At 33.6% G+C, this 16,399-nt stretch overlaps 2 protein-coding genes across 3 annotated transcripts; both read left to right on the forward strand.

Annotated features, from left to right (window-relative positions):
* Window positions 1–3,323: 3,323 nt before the first annotated feature.
* LOC130946344 (acyl-CoA-binding domain-containing protein 1) lies at window positions 3,324–7,056 on the forward strand. 2 transcript variants are annotated; one of them, XR_009072265.1, is made up of 6 exons: window positions 3,324–4,085; window positions 4,545–4,650; window positions 4,765–4,868; window positions 5,366–5,457; window positions 5,549–5,699; window positions 6,183–6,280. XR_009072265.1 is itself a non-coding variant. In XM_057875042.1 (6 exons), exons 1-6 carry the CDS (start codon window positions 3,589–3,591, stop codon window positions 6,719–6,721), a joined length of 1,074 nt encoding a protein of 357 aa, XP_057731025.1. In that variant the 5' UTR covers window positions 3,348–3,588; the 3' UTR covers window positions 6,722–7,056. The 2 variants fall into 2 exon arrangements, 1 of the variants encoding a protein (XP_057731025.1); XM_057875042.1 differs by lacking the exon at window positions 5,549–5,699 and adding an exon at window positions 6,545–7,056 and having other exon boundaries at window positions 3,348–4,085.
* Window positions 7,057–8,086: 1,030 nt separating this feature from the next.
* On the forward strand, window positions 8,087–12,752 carry LOC130944021 (importin subunit beta-1-like). The gene is made up of 3 exons (XM_057872138.1): window positions 8,087–8,283; window positions 9,041–11,464; window positions 11,559–12,752. Exons 2-3 carry the CDS (start codon window positions 9,048–9,050, stop codon window positions 11,755–11,757), a joined length of 2,616 nt encoding a protein of 871 aa, XP_057728121.1. The 5' UTR covers window positions 8,087–8,283; window positions 9,041–9,047; the 3' UTR covers window positions 11,758–12,752.
* The last annotated feature ends 3,647 nt before the right edge of the window (window positions 12,753–16,399 follow it).

Genomic DNA, 16,399 nt, shown 5'->3' on the forward strand with positions numbered 1-16,399 from the left:
AATATCCAGAAAATTTATTTTTCACCTGTTTAAATCTATTTACTTCTAAAATATTATCAATAAAAGCTCTTGAATAATAAAAACAAAATAATAATACAAGGTTTAAGTTTAATTACTCTAGGTTGAAGTACAACATAAAAAATTTAAAACAAAATATCATAAAATAACACACTAAAATTCATATCACATTAGGGTTTATTTTCTTAAACTATGCTATTTATATGAGATGTGCGGATATGCGGATTTGCAAATCGGATTCGCGAATATCACTGTCAAATCTACAATCCGATCCAACTATAGTACGGATCGAATCTGATGATTCTGCGAATCGGATAATATCCACAAAATTAAGATCAAATGCAAATAATTACTACAGATATGCGGATATTATCACCCCTAGTTCACACTTAGCAAAAGTTATAAAATCAATAATAGTTGATTAAACATCACTTTTTCACTCTATAGGTCTCCGTGTTACTTTAAGAATTTTGTCATATTACCATAAATAAATTTGATTATTTATCTATTATTAATTATTTTGATGTATAAATTTTTATTTCAATATATATATATATATATATAAAAATACATACAATAAATTATTTAATATTTAATTTTTAATATATATATATAAAATAATTTTTTATATAAATTTATACATATTAATTCACATTTTTTAACTAAATAATTATTTACTAAAATAATCAAATATGTCATAGTAAAATAATTAAACTTGTAATAGAAAAATAATTAAATTTATTACAGTAATATAATAAAAAATTTATGAAGTTTCAAATACATATTTTTATACATAATATGATTCGCAATTTTTTTTTACACTGTAATATAATTGTAATTATTTTCATAAGCTTTAAATTTTCTGGGCATTTTTGTGGTCTGCCGTTTGTGTTCTTTTATCTATGTATGTTCCTATCTTGTTATCATATCTTTTTTTTTTTGTCATTATTATCATTATTTCTTTCTTCATTTATGTGACAAAAAAATTCTTTCTTTATTCGGTCATCTTATTGTACACTATTTTGGTGGATTAGTAATACATGAACAGATTTATACTGAGCCCTATGCGAATTCGCCATCTATTCAAAAATGAATGATATGAAAATTAGCTCAAACAAATGAATAATTAATTCAATTTACTTCTGTCTAAAAAGGAAATGAAGAATTTAAACTCAATCAAAAATAAAATTCACAAAAATGAAATACGCGATAAGATGATTTCGATTTAATTTTTGATAGGAATATAAACTTTTGGTACATAATTTTCTCATGGAAAAGCCATTATTAGAGGTAGGTGATTCGGGGAATTTTTTTATTTTTATAAATTAAATAAATGTAATAATTATCAAAATAAATAATTTTAAAAATATTTATCGAAATAAATATTCTTCTTTTATCTCGTTTACATTGTAAATGAGATAATTTTGCATGTATTTTGTTTACAGGATAAGGAAGATAAGAGAAGTATGCAACATGTGTATACATGTATTTTTAAAAAAAATTTGAAAATAATAAAAAATATTAATAATATCAATAATTCAAATTTTTAGTAGACAATTAGTAGATAAAAAGATAGGTAGAATAGATTAAAATGGATAAATTTGATTAATTAGTACTCAAAAAGTTGATGGGACAGTGAAAAAAAAATTGAAACCATTCTCTCGTGTAAGAGATAACCGTTTCAATTCTCTTTTTACTCTTTTCATTAATCTCTCCTAAGCAAATGGTTATTTTTATTTTTTAAATTTAAATTAATCAAATTGCATCATAGTTTAATCAAAAATTTTTTAAAATAGATATATTTGATCTCAAAAAAGAGTACATAAAAAAATTTTAGATTAAATTATGATCCAATTGGATTAATTTAAATTTAAAAAATAAAAATAACTGTTTACCAATTGTTAAGAGAGATTCTTGGGATAGTAGAAAGGGAATTGAAATTGTTATCCATTTTTTAGTACTAATTGATCAAACTTATCCATTTTATCCCTCCTACCTATTTTTTTATGTACTAATTGCCTGCTAAAATTTTGGATTATTGATATTATTAATATTTTTTATTTTTTAGAATTTTTAAAAATATATATATATATATCTCGTTTTTACGATAAACGAAATATTCACAGGTTGCATATTTCTTCTTTATCTCATTTACACCGATATATATAAAATTATCTCGTTTATATTATAAATAAGATAAAAGAAAAATATTTATTTTAATAAATATTATTTAAATTATTTATTTTAGTAATTATTATATTTATTTAATTTATAAAAATAAAAAATTTGTGATTCCAGATTGTGACTCTTCCTAAACCCAGAAGTAAGGTTATGTTCAGAGACCGAAAAATAAAAATAAAAATATTAAAATTAAATTAAATTAAAATTTTGTATTATATTTAGTATAAAATGTACTGAATTAAGTTATATTTAAATATTATATTTAGTTTAAGATAAATATAAAAATTAAAAAATATATTTAGAATTTCAAAAATTAAATAAAAATATTTTTAAAAAATATTATTAAAATTTTAATTTTTAATTATAAAAATTTTAATTTCTTCTATTTTTAATTTTTAAAAATTCTAAAAAAAACTAAAATTTTATATTTTAGAACTGAAATTTTAAATTTTTTTTACCACTAAACACAATATTAAAATTCAATAATCATCCACTCTTTGAAAACAACCCCTACTTAAAAATACACAAGTCATTAAGAAAGGACAAAAATGGAAGACCACTTTTCGTTTATAGGGTGGACGACAGAAGAAGGGACGATGCTTGAGATATTTTTGGTTTACCCTTTTTTTTCTAAAGAAATATTTTTAAAGGAGAGGAAAAAGAAAGAGAAAAAAAGAGCGAGCATCCTCCTTTACCTCCTTTACTTGTTTATTTTCTTATGATTTTTTGTATGTGATGTCATTTACACTATTGTTCATCTATCATCTCGCGAAAGCTATATACAGCAATGTTTGGAAGTAATGTTACTTGAATAAAATTGTAGAGATGAGTAGGAACATGAGCTGTGGATCTCTCGTTCTAAGCTCGTCAAGCTAGATGATAATAAATGATGATATAGATCTTCTACTAAGTACTAACTAATATATAATGGAGAGTTAATGCTCTTAAGTACATCAGTAAGAGTGTTTCAATTCCAAACAAGACTCGATTACTTTTAAATTAAGATGCGCAATGTTTGAATTTTAATCAATAAAGCATAGTCGGTGGCCATATCAAAAACACTTTAACTGGTGGATACACGTGTCAGCCCCAACGACGCAGCCGTAAGATCACATGTTAAGCGCGAAGCAGCTGATAGCTCTCTCTCGCTCTGCGTTGGCGCGTGCATGAGTTCTTCCCTTTCTCTCTCTTACACATCGCAATCTCCCTCTATTTCCGTCAACTCCATAGCTTCTTCGGTGCTCTCTCACCCTTTTCTTCAATACTCACTTAAGGTTTTATCTTCTAAGCTTTAGGTTCTTCACATAACCCCCTCAAAAACCTAAAACCTCTTCAGTGGAATTAGAATCAGATATTTCTGTTAGGGTTTTCAACTTCCAATCCGCATCCATGGGAGACTGGCAACCCCTTCTCCAATCCATTTTCATCGGTCTCATTTTTTCTTACCTTCTTGCCAAGCTCATCTCCGTTGTTGTCTCCTTCAACAACGACAACCTAACCGTCACGCGCGCCTCCGCCGAAGAAGATGACAGCAATCCTATACGGACCGCCACGGGACCCGACCGAGGCGGCGGCGTCTCCGAAGCAAGTAACAATCGCTTTGAGCAGGAGTCTGTCATGGCGGAGCAGGGAAGTGTGAGGGCCGAGAGTTTGGACGGCGACGACGACTACGACGATGACGATTGGGAAGGTGTGGAGACCACCGAGCTCGACGAGGCGTTCAGCGCCGCCACAGCGTTCGTGGCTGCCGCCGCCGCCGATCGGTTGTCGCAGAAGGTGTCGAGCGACGTGCAGCTACAGCTCTATGGGCTGTACAAGATCGCCACTGAAGGTCCCTGTAGCACGCCGCAGCCTTCGGCGTTGAAGATGACAGCACGTGCCAAATGGTATTCATTGCGTTCAATATATGATTGCAACTACTTTGTCATAAATAGTTGAGGGAAAAACAAAGTGAAAGGGAAGAGCTTTAACATTTGCTTACTTTTTTGTACGGTAATTATGCATACTTGGAATCTTGTGTGTTGTTCCATCTGTATGTCAGTATTGAGATTGGTGATTATGGAGATGATTAGGTTGTTAAACTTATAAATGGATTGGCTGTAGTTGCAGTTTGTTTGCACGTTAGACTTGAGGCCTAAAACTATAGAAAAAACAGTGAAATAACTGTTTTGTACCATCTCCATCTATAGGCATTAGTTATGTTGAAGTGTTTAAATTGAGAGCTCAATGGCGCTTGGAATTATTAATTTTTCAGGGTTATTGTTGGCTTGTTTAAGCTGTTATTTTTGGTGTCTGAAAATTAGGCTCTTAGGTGCTAACCGTGTTTTACTTTCTTATTGTTGAAGGCAAGCGTGGCAGAAATTGGGAGCTATGCCTCCTGAGGATGCAATGCAGAAGTACATTGATATTGTGACAGAGCTATATCCTTCTTGGCTTGATGGTTCATCTTTGGTGAGCTAATATGCTGTTTCTTGCGCTATAGTTGTGGATTGATCACTAGTTGTTTCACCAAAAAGAAGCCCCCCTTGTCATGTCCCTTACTGATTCCCATTGTTCCTGTGACAGCGGAGCAAGAGTTACGGTGGTGGTGGCTCTAGTTCAGAGGCTAAGGGACCAATGGGGCCAGTATTTAGCACTTATGTATATGAAGAGGAATATGGCAGTGACTTGTAAGATTCCTAGAAATCAATTTATTTTGAGTTGTAGTGTAAATGTCTAGACTCTAGATAGCAATTTGTCTATAATTTGTTCTATATGCATTTATGTATATGCTGTTAAATTTTATTATGTGAATGTCGCATTGGTGTCTGTCCAAACTTACGGTGATGGGATATCTTCTATGGTAGCTCTTTATGGTTTTTACTTTGGTGGTCTTTCTTTTTTGTATTTGGTCCTTCAAGGTTTACTCTCAAGCTCATTGTTTGGTTCTGATGCTAATCCTGATTCATAGCTATAAGGTTATCCTTCTCTTAGTAATCATGTTTATATTGAAGGATTATTTGTTAAGGTTTTGTTGTGGTCCTTGGCAATTCGCACCTCTTATAATATGCTTTTTCTGTTTCTTTTTTGTAAATTAAATTAAAAAAAAAAAGCTCCATTCTAGGTTGATATTATCTCAACTGCAACTAACAACCTTTTATGACTTTGATGGTTCCTTCCTTTACAGGACAATGGATGCCATTCATGGATTTGCTAGAGAAGGAGATATGGCTAATCTGCTCAAGTGTATAGAAAGTGGTATTTCAGTGAATTTGAAGGGTGAGTTACTTCTTAGTTGTTTGCTTTTAGGGTGTGCTGTAAGTTGTGAATGGTTATTTATTTCTTTATTTTAATTTTTTGGTTTTAAAAGGGACCAAGTTCCTTAAGGACACCATGTTATCAGCATGAATAGAGAAGTACCATCACGGATTTAGTGCAACATCAATCTGAATTTTTGTGGCACTTGCTTGACAAGCCTAACATGGGCATATGTATGGCCTAAAAATTGTTTGACAACTAAGGTAGGTGCTATGTTTTTGTAAAGAAGCCTAAGTATCTGGCTTTAAGACCCCGTTGAAGATAGATAGTTGACTGGTAACTTATGTGTCACACATGAATAAATCTTGCTGGACTACATCTAAGTCATTAAAATTGTCTGAAATAAAAAATTCTGCCCTGCTACATAACTGAATAATGAATAATCATTTCTGTTTTTCAACCTATATTCTTAGCAATGAGTATAGTGAGGGAAGTAGCTTTAATCACACTGCTATTGTTCCTACCTTCTACATACATTTTCTTGACGATCAATAATGTAGCATTAATAATTCACCGTTTATTTTATGAAAATGCACTATTGCATGGCAAGGCAAGTAGCTACATTCACACTACTCATGAGCATTGTAGAATCTATTTCTTGAATTGTTGATCTCGTTAGAAACTTTTTATACGTCAAGTCCATATACAGAAAGAGAAGTTGAATGATCTTTCTGAAATGGCTGCAGACAGTGAGGGCCGGACACCATTACATTGGGCCGTGGACCGTGGCCACCGTAATGTCACAGAGCTGCTGCTTGAGAGGAATGCTGATGTGAATTGCAAGGTAGGTATCCATAGACACATGTATGAACCTAACTCTTAGGAATAATAGCTACCATCAAGCTTAGTTGGCATCGCCTTAACTTTGAAGAATGAAAACACAACAGAACCTTAATTGTATTTTGAACATGGCATTATTACTTACTGTTTAATCTCAAATATTAGCTTAGTCTTTTGAAGACGTTTTTCTGATGCATCTTTTAATTATCCACACTGCTCTCAAGTTGGCTCCCTTTTGTTGATGCTCTGTATGTTTTCTTTTTGGAAGGATAATGAGGGACAAACTCCGTTGCATTACGCTGTTATGTGTGATAGAGAAGCCATAGCTGAGTATTTAGTGAAGCATAATGCAGACACAAATTTAAAGGATAATGATGGCAGTTCCCCGCATGACATCTGTGAGTCAAACTGGTCGTGTTTGCAGCAACTGGGGGAACCAAATTGATTGTTAGTTTGGTTCTTGGTGCTTTTGGCTAATATACTATAACCTTACCCAAATCCCTTTTGGGGATGTACGTGTCTATATTAACTCAATTTTTCTTTTCCTTCTTCCTTTTAGTATATATACACCCTTTTAGACCCGCCAATATACTGCTTAGGTAATGGTTAATCAAGCGTATGTGTTTTATTATTGCTTCATCTGATTAACACCTGATTGGTCCCTTCTATTGACGAGGACTCCTTATTTTGCCCTTATTTACTTATATTTGATGGAGAATTATAATATTCATCAAAAGTATAGAGTAACAAGGAAATGAATCACTCCTAAGTACTAACTAAGATTCGTTATTGTTATGCTATCCCTTTATCTACCCCCTTCTTCCCTTAATCTTATTCTACTGAATTTATGATACAAATTTACATGGTGGTTTGTTTGCTTTCTTCTCTTTCTTCGCCAAATGCAGAAACATGCATGGTGAAGAAGAGCTGTTACTGCTTTCATACGAGCTTTATGACTCATAATTCTTTGACAGATCTCTAAAATGCTAGAAAATGGATGCTCCTTAGTCCTTAAGTATATCCTTTCATAAGTATTAATTATTATTTTCTTTTGGGGGGTTAGTAATTTTTGTCACTCTATCTATTACATCTGACATATATTGACCTTACCAAATTATAACTCAATATCTCGACTGTTCATTTTATGATGCGGGAAACAGTAAACTAATTTGATTTGTTTAGTTTCAGAACATATACACAGATCACGTATAATATCAAATTCGCACGATAAACGAATCTGATCCAGCTAACCCCAATCTACAGTGGTAGTCGTGGACTGTTAGTTTCTTGGAATGACGCATGTTATATTTATCTTAATAACCATTGGCCCTTCCAATTCCCAAACCCTCCTGCATAATCATTCTCGTGTGTGTGTGTTAAATAATAATAATAATAAAAGCTCAATCTAGTTGAGTGCTGAGTAGTCCACTAAGCTGAAGGGATAAGAAATTCTGGCCATGGATGAGTATTGTCATTGATGATCATAGACTTACGAGACAAGAAAAGCTATTTTGCTATGAAGTATGAACATACTAGGTTGGCTTGCTCCAACCTCCAACAATGATACTAATAATTTATTAAATTCAATTCAAACGCGGGCCCGTCGCCCGGGCAAAAGACACCGCCTTTACGCGCTGTACTCTAATCATTTTTATTTATTTATCTTATTTTTAAATAAATAAATAATTTCTAATGACTAATTTCTTTTTTACTATTTTTTTATTATGTGCACTGGCACCTCTTAAAAAGATTTCTATATTTTGAATTAACATGCTATTTTTAAGGTATGCAAGAAATAAGAAAAATGACATGAATTTTTAATTCGAATCTATCAATTCAATCGCTTTGCGATTGTAATTTGCAACCGCTGTTGCAAGCTATTTGGGTTGTTTGAAGCTCACTGCTCTCTTACTCTGTCACTCTCTCTTCTCTCTCTCTCCCCCTTCCCCCTCTCCCTCCCTCTCTTCCCATCAGATCTCTTTTCCATCCAAATTTCACCCATATCAGGTAACTTTTCATCCGATTTATCCTTTTTATTTCTCAATTATTTTTTTGTTTACGCATAATAGATATATTCGATTAGGTTTGACTTTTTCCTTTTCACAATTTATTCAATTATTAACCATTTTCGGTTTCTGTTTCGGTGCTTCGATACGTTTGGACTGTTGTTGTTTGATTGGATTATGATCGATTTGAATCCGTTCTTGTATCGATTAGAATTTCGATCTGTTGTTTTTTATCTTGTCGGTGTGTGAATCTGTGACGGGTCTTGGTTTTGAAATTGTGGCACTTTGGATTTGGGGATTGGTTGTTGGGTTGAGATAATAGGGCATTAGCGAGTTGGCTGAGTCAACTAGGTTTTTGGACCACAACGTCTCTGTATCCTGTACGCAGTTTGATTATTACTTTCCCCCCCTTTTTCATCAACATGTAGAATCAATAAAATAAATTTTTAAATACATGTGGTCTACGATAAAAATCCCAGAAATTTTGATCTATCGGTTCAAAGAATTTTTTTATAATCGAAATACATTTGGGGATTACTTCTGTTTTGGAAATTCAATATATTTATTGTTCCTGAATCGTTCTGGCAGTCATTTCCCTTTTGGCAATACTGCTGGAGTATACGATCTGAAATTGGACAATAATTTTATAAACAATTATTTTTTGCTTTGAAGGACTCTTTGGCCTTTGCCTTGACTTTTCTTTTGGTTGGCTGTTTCACGTTGAAAACTTACGAGCCAAGTTTTTTTTATGCCATTAGGTATAGCATGGCAATGGAAGTTACCCAGGTACTTCTGAATGCTCAATCCATTGATGGGACTGTACGGAAGCAATCCGAAGAAAGTCTGCGGCAATTTCAGGAGCAAAACCTTCCTGGTTTCTTGGTCTCACTCTCTGGAGAGTTAGCAAATGATGATAAACCAGTTGATAGCCGAAAGTTGGCAGGATTGATTCTAAAAAACGCACTGGATGCCAAGGATGAAAACAGGAAACGGGAGCTGGTTCACAGATGGTTGTCGTTGGATCCTGCGGTGAAGACCCAAGTCAAGTCATGTTTGCTGCAAACACTCTCTTCTCTTGCAGCTGATGCTCGATCGACTGCAACTCAAGTTATTGCCAAAATTGCTGGAATTGAGCTTCCTCAGAAACAGTGGCCTGAACTGATAGGTTCACTCTTATCAAATATTCATCAAGTACCATCTCATGTCAAGCAAGCCACTTTGGAGACTCTTGGCTACTTATGCGAGGAAGTCTCTCCGCAGGTTGTTGATCAAGATCAGGTAAATAAAATCCTTACTGCTGTAGTCCAAGGTATGAATGCATCTGAAGGGAACAATGATGTTAGGCTTGCCTCTACTAGGGCATTATATAATGCCCTTGGATTTGCTCAAGCTAATTTTAGCAATGATATGGAACGTGACTATATCATGAGAGTTGTCTGTGAAGCAACTATGTCTCCTGAGCCGAGAATACGACAGGCTTCCTTCGAGTGTTTGGTCTCAATTGCAGCCATGTATTATGAGAAATTGGCTCCCTACATCCAGGATATATATAACATCACAGCAAAGGCTATTAGGGGTGATGACGAACCGGTTGCTCTTCAAGCCATTGAGTTTTGGAGTACAATTTGTGATGAGGAGACTGATATCTTGGAAGACTATGTAGGTGAATCCAGTGGGGACTCTGATATACCTTGTTTTTATTTTATTAAGCAAGCTCTACCTGCACTCATCCCGCTGCTGCTGGAAACATTACTCAAACAAGAAGAGGATCAGGATCTGGATGAAGGTGCCTGGAATATTGCGATGGCTGGTGGTACGTGCCTGGGTTTAGTTGCTCGTACTGTTGGAGATGATATTGTGCCACTGGTAATGCCGTTCATTGAGGAGAATATTACAAAACCAGATTGGAGACAGAGGGAGGCAGCCTCATATGCGTTTGGCTCTATCTTGGAGGGGCCTTCCCCAGACAAGTTAGCACCTCTAGTTAATCATGCTTTACCTTTTATGCTTAGTGCTTTAGTAAAGGATCCAAGTAACCATGTGAAGGACACCACTGCCTGGACCTTGGGACGAATGTTCGAATTTCTTCACAATTCAATTGTTGGTACACCAATTATTAATGAAGGAAATTGCCAACAGATTATTACAGTTCTCCTTCAGAGCATGAAGGATGTTCCCAATGTTGCTGAGAAAGCCTGTGGTGCTCTGTATTTTCTTGCCCAGGGTTATGAAGATGTGGGACCAACATCTCCTATAACTCCCTTTTTTCAGGAAATTGTTCAATCCCTTCTAGCTGTTACTCATAGAGAGGATGCTACAGAATCACGATTAAGAACTGCAGCATATGAAACATTGAATGAAGTAGTAAGATGTTCAACAGATGAAACAGCTCCATTAGTGTTACAGCTAGTTACGGTCATCATGATGGAGCTGCATAAATGTCTTGAGGCACAAAATCTTTCATCTGATGAAAGAGAAAAGCAGAGTGAACTGATTGGCCTACTTTGTGGTTGCTTGCAAGTAATTATTCAGAAGCTAGGGTCTTCGGAGCCCACCAAATATGTCTTCCTGCAGTATGCTGATCAGATAATGGGGCTTTTCTACAGGGTTTTTGCTTGCAGAAACGCCACAGCACATGAAGAAGCCATGCTAGCCATTGGAGCCCTTGCCTATGCTATAGGCGCTGATTTTGCCAAATACATGCCTGAATTTTACAGGTTTCTGGAGATGGACCTTCAGAATTTTGAGGATTATCAAGTTTGTGCCGTCACTGTTGGTGTGGTGGGGGACTTGTGCAGGGCATTGGAAGATAAAATACTGCCTTACTGTGATGGGATTATGACACAGCTTCTGAAGAATTTGTCAAGTGATAATTTGCACCGTTCTGTGAAGCCCCCATTGTTCTCTTGCATTGGTGATATAGCTCTTGCAATAGGAGAAAACTTTAATAAATACTTGATGTATGCAATGAACACACTGCAGCTTGCCTCAGAGTTGTATGCCCACACATCAGGTTTTGATGATGAAATGACGGAGTACATTAATTCTTTAAGAAATGGAATATTAGAGGCATATTCTGGGATTTTCCAAGGGTTCAAGAATTCATCAAAAACCCAGCTCTTGATTCCTTATGCACCTCACATCCTCCAATTCTTGGATAGCATATACATGGAAAAAGACATGTAAGAAAGTGAAAAATGTTACCTTACTTGAGTGTTGTTGCTTTTTTTAATACAATAACCAGTTTTAATGGCTTTCGTTGCCTTCACTATGCAGGGATGAAGTGGTTATGAAAACAGCAATTGGAGTCCTTGGAGATCTGGCTGATACGCTAGGAAGCAATGCAGGTTCTTTAATTCAGCAGTCTTTGTCAAGCAAAGAATTTTTAGATGAATGTTTGACCTCAGAAGATCATTTGATTAAAGAATCTGCTGAGTGGGCCAAGTTGGCTATCAATCGTGCTATATCTGTTTGAGGTTCATCTGAGTTGCATATTCTTTTTCGTAAACTACCTGCATGCATTTGGGTGTCAAAATGGGTCTTGGGGGATTGCATGAGTCAAGTTGTCACCATGGTCAGACAACAGAAGGTATCAGTTTGAAACTCTTCAAGTTGTCACTAACACTTGCATCATCACCAATGCATCACTGACTTTTGCATGAGCACCATCGAGTCCAGTTTGGTCAAGAGGAAGAAGGTAGCAATGAGTTTGCAAATGCGGGTGTGGGTCTTCATGGGACACATAATTGGTTGCATGGCCGAGGGGAGGCGGAAACTGATCCATGATTGAAAAATTAAGATACCCTTTGATGCTGAGTCTGAAGTTGGTCTTATTAGAAGATAAACCCATTATAGCCTGACAATGGTTTTCCCATAAACTAGCCATGGGTTGTTAGAATGGTGGAATTCACAGGGTTGAACTGGTTTTTATCAATACCACCAAAGTGCCTTGTTTCAAAAGAATCTCTTCCTTTTTCTGACTTTTAACACTGCATCTAGTTTTTTTTTTTTTTTTTTTTTTTTTTCTCTTTAAGAGACATCATCCCATTGTGTATAATTGTCCTGGTATGTCTGTCTGTCATCCATATCATTTTTTCTCCCTCCATACTTGTTTTTGCTATGATCGGGGTTTGGGTTTGTTATTGTTTAGAGGGTGGGATAGAATACATCCTCCTCGTATTGTGCATTTTTTTGCTCTTTTAATGTCAGTTGGTATTGTTAGGTCATAATTCATCCCGCATTCATGAAATCATCAAACTTTTCAATTTATTTCTTGTGTTAGCTTTTGAAATGCGTATGTAATCATATGTTGGCTATACCTATGATTAGTTTAAAAGATCGTCATGTTTTCTGATGACGACCATAGAGTTGTGGATTCCTTTTTCTTTTATTGGAAGACAGTGGTATGGGTTTAGCCCTCTGTGTATCCGTTATTCTCTGTTACATACAAGTTTGGGGATTTTCTTGCAATTGGCAATTTGCCATATTTCCTGTATATCTTATTTTTTTGTTTGGGGGTAAGAATTTTTGTTACCAAGTTACAATCGTTCAAATGATGTTTGATTTTGAAAACAGGATAATCAACTGTTGTAAAACCTGAAAAATAATTATAATTATTATGCATATGTTGTCTTCTGAGTATAGAGGCAAAATATAATAAATAGTAAATATATATGGATACTTTTTTTGGGGTAAAAATCCGGGGCCTAAGCCCAATATGTAATGGATACTTTCACCTAATGGAAAGAGCGTTAGGTTTGTTCTCTATTTAATAAAACTGCTGACACTAGCATTCTTCAAATTTTCCAAAGACCATTATTCATGCCAATATTTTGGTGCACATGTGCTATTAATACTTTTCTTTTCTCCCGAAAAAGCCCTCCTGTGTATTGGCCATCATGATCATCATCTTTACTTTTTTTTTAGGGAGGGGACTAAGGGGATTAACCAACGATTTGAAGAGAGGAAAGTGTGTAACTTTTTTAGAGAAAAGCAAGTGTTTTATTATAAAATACCAGAATACGTAAATCTTAAACTGTATAGCTAAAAAAATGTCGTGTGTAAGTTTATAACCAGTTTTTAGGTGACATCGGTATACTTTATCTAATAATACCAGAACTATGGTATAAACTAGGTAATATTAGCGATTCCTAATTATATCTGGTGATTATTAGGAGAAAATGCACATGCAACACACCAAACAAAATATAACAACCAAATCTTAATTGTTTTGCTTCCCCAGTGATATGGTCCGAATTACAAATCCCCTAAAAAGGTTCAGTAACTAATCAAGCGATCATATTATGTGATAGAAGAATGTTAGAACTTAGAACAGTAAAGGAAGCTATATTTGTCTCATGAGACCCCTGAAAAGCCATCTTATTCTGATGCATTGTGTTAGTCACTTCAAAGAAGAAAATCATAGGTTAGGTTTTCCCATATATATAATTCATGAATTAGGTTCCTCTAAAAAAAAATCAATTATATAAGTGATTATGTATGTAATTTTATATATTTAAATTTGAACATGTTAGTTTTTTTTATCAATTACTTAATTTTTAAAGTATATTTTATATTTACAAGAGCCACACCCATAATTTGTATGTTTATGGAGAAGGGATCAAATGTGTGAGTTGTGAGTAACTTTTGTTTCTTTTAAATTAGTTCAGAGAAAGTGCTAGTTAGCTTTTATGATCTGACTGCCACCAATGTATATATCTCATAAAGCAGTGGCTTGGATGTGAATGATACACTCCCATTCTCCATTTTTGTTTTTTCAATTACTTCCTTGTCAATTCTCTCTTATTTCTTCTTCTTCTTATTTGTTTATTAATTAATTTATTTTTTTATATTAATCAGTATTATATGTATTGTGGACTTGTTAATTGAAATTTTAGGACCTTTGACTACTATATTATATGTTATGCACAACTGTATATATATTTTCTAGCAATATTATATAGTGGGGGAAAATAAAAAAGAATACAAAAACAAAACACAGATATAGTGAGCATCCAAAATGAACAGCATCTCCACATAGAAAATATATTTCCATCTATGAAATGAATTGTGACCAAATGCAGTTTTCTCTCTCTATCTCTCGTTGGCTTTCATAGAACAGTGTCACACACAAATATGATATTATAGACTTGCATTGGTGGTGATAATAAGAAAATAAAAAATGTTATTTGTATACTAATATCAATTATTAAAATTAGTTATTATGTATTTATATATAAATATATATGTTATTTAATTCATTTTAAATATGTATTTTATATTTTAACATATATTTTATATTGATAACTGATTTTGGTAACTAATTTTAGTGTACATCTAGTATGGTTGTAAGAAAATAATGCTCATCATGCAACAATACACGAATAAAATTGCCAACCTTAAGATCTGTGGCCACATACCGACACTTCATTCTCACAAATTCTATCATGAGAATTGACAATCAAACCCCTTTAATAAAATCATAATATATTCAAGAATACTATGAGTTTGGTTTTTGGTATATTCCATTTATTGGCATGAGATTAATTAGTATAAGGGCTTACGGAGAATGCACAAGTTGCATAAGATAGAGGGAAGGTTAAAAGGCCAAATCACAATTTCTAAATTTTTTAAAATCTATGTTAAACAAGATGCCATGAAAAATATTCCTTTGGACCATTGAAGACAAAACCAAGATATGCACATAAAGGGCAAATATCAAAGTTGCATTTGCCATGTGAGGAAATACCTACTTATGAGATTAGGTAAATTATATATATCTTGCTGATACTTTTATGAAAATTTTATAATTATTTTTATATGAAGATTTTTTTTATCATTGAATAATGAATTATAGTGTTTAATTTTGTCGTGTTATAAAAGCGTTAACTTTATTTGATAATGTTATTCTTTTAAAATTGTTAATTTTTTTTCTTCTATAAATCACACTTTTAAAGTGTGGCTAAACAAATATTTTTATGAGAAAATTTTAAAAATATCTTCATTAGAATGGATGTCTAGTTGTATATTTATGGGGGCACTATTAGTTGAAAATTAGGTACAGCTCTTATGACAACTATAATAAATGCATATTTAATTTGCATCAAATAATAGAATTTAGATTATCTAAAATGAGAAAGTAAATAAAGTAATAAAGTGAGAAGGTTAATCAACATTAAATTTATAACTTCTATAAGATATATATTATACTATCTTAATTTAAGAATGATTAACTTCACTTTATTACTTTACAAATTTTTTCATTTTAGAGGATCTTAATCTCAAATAACATGATAATCAAAAGCTTCCATGACTTGCATTTCCAACAACATGAATTTGTATTGCCAAAAACAGATACAAAAGGCAAAGGGTCCCTTATGGCCATTATTACCAACATTTTTAATTGTCTCTTAGAAGATGATTAACTTGCTCTAATGAAGGATTAAACTATTAAAGATGTTCCCCTATAAAATCATGATTCTTTTTGGTAGTGCACATAGACGCACTAAGGGGAATTTCCGCAATGTATTTGAATTAATCGGTTGTAGCCCACTCTCTATGTCTGTCTCCATCCATTGACTAAAGTCCAAATAATAAGAGGACCAAAAGCCACCATTTTGCACTCATCTCTAAAGTGGTTATTGTTGGTACCACGGAAAAAGAATTCAAATCCACCACAATGTTTTACCTCCTAATTCCCATCTCAATATGGAGTAATGAATTGTGTATTGAAACGAAATTTGTTAACTATGCCACATGGTATCAACAAGGAATTAAAATGAAAGTTGACTTGGGAAATTAAAAAGGTGGACAAAGCTATAAGTGGTTAATTATATATGATATGATTTTGTGCCATGCAGGGAAAAATGTAAGTATTGTCCACATGCAAACAATTTTGCTGTTTAGAATGAATTATTTAATATACAAGGAAAGTCATATTCAAAAATGAATAGTGAAGTTGACTTATAAGAGTGATGGGGGCTAAAGCCTAAAAAAAGTTATTGCATTTCATCATAACAATGTTGCTATTTGGTGGGGTACACCATGACAATGCAACACCTCTCCTAAGTCCTAACACCAACTTTAAAAGGGGGGTTTGCACTTCCTTTCATTCATGC

Source organism: Arachis stenosperma, chromosome 8 (assembly GCF_014773155.1).
Source record: "Arachis stenosperma cultivar V10309 chromosome 8, arast.V10309.gnm1.PFL2, whole genome shotgun sequence".
Lineage (NCBI taxonomy): Eukaryota > Viridiplantae > Streptophyta > Magnoliopsida > Fabales > Fabaceae > Arachis > Arachis stenosperma.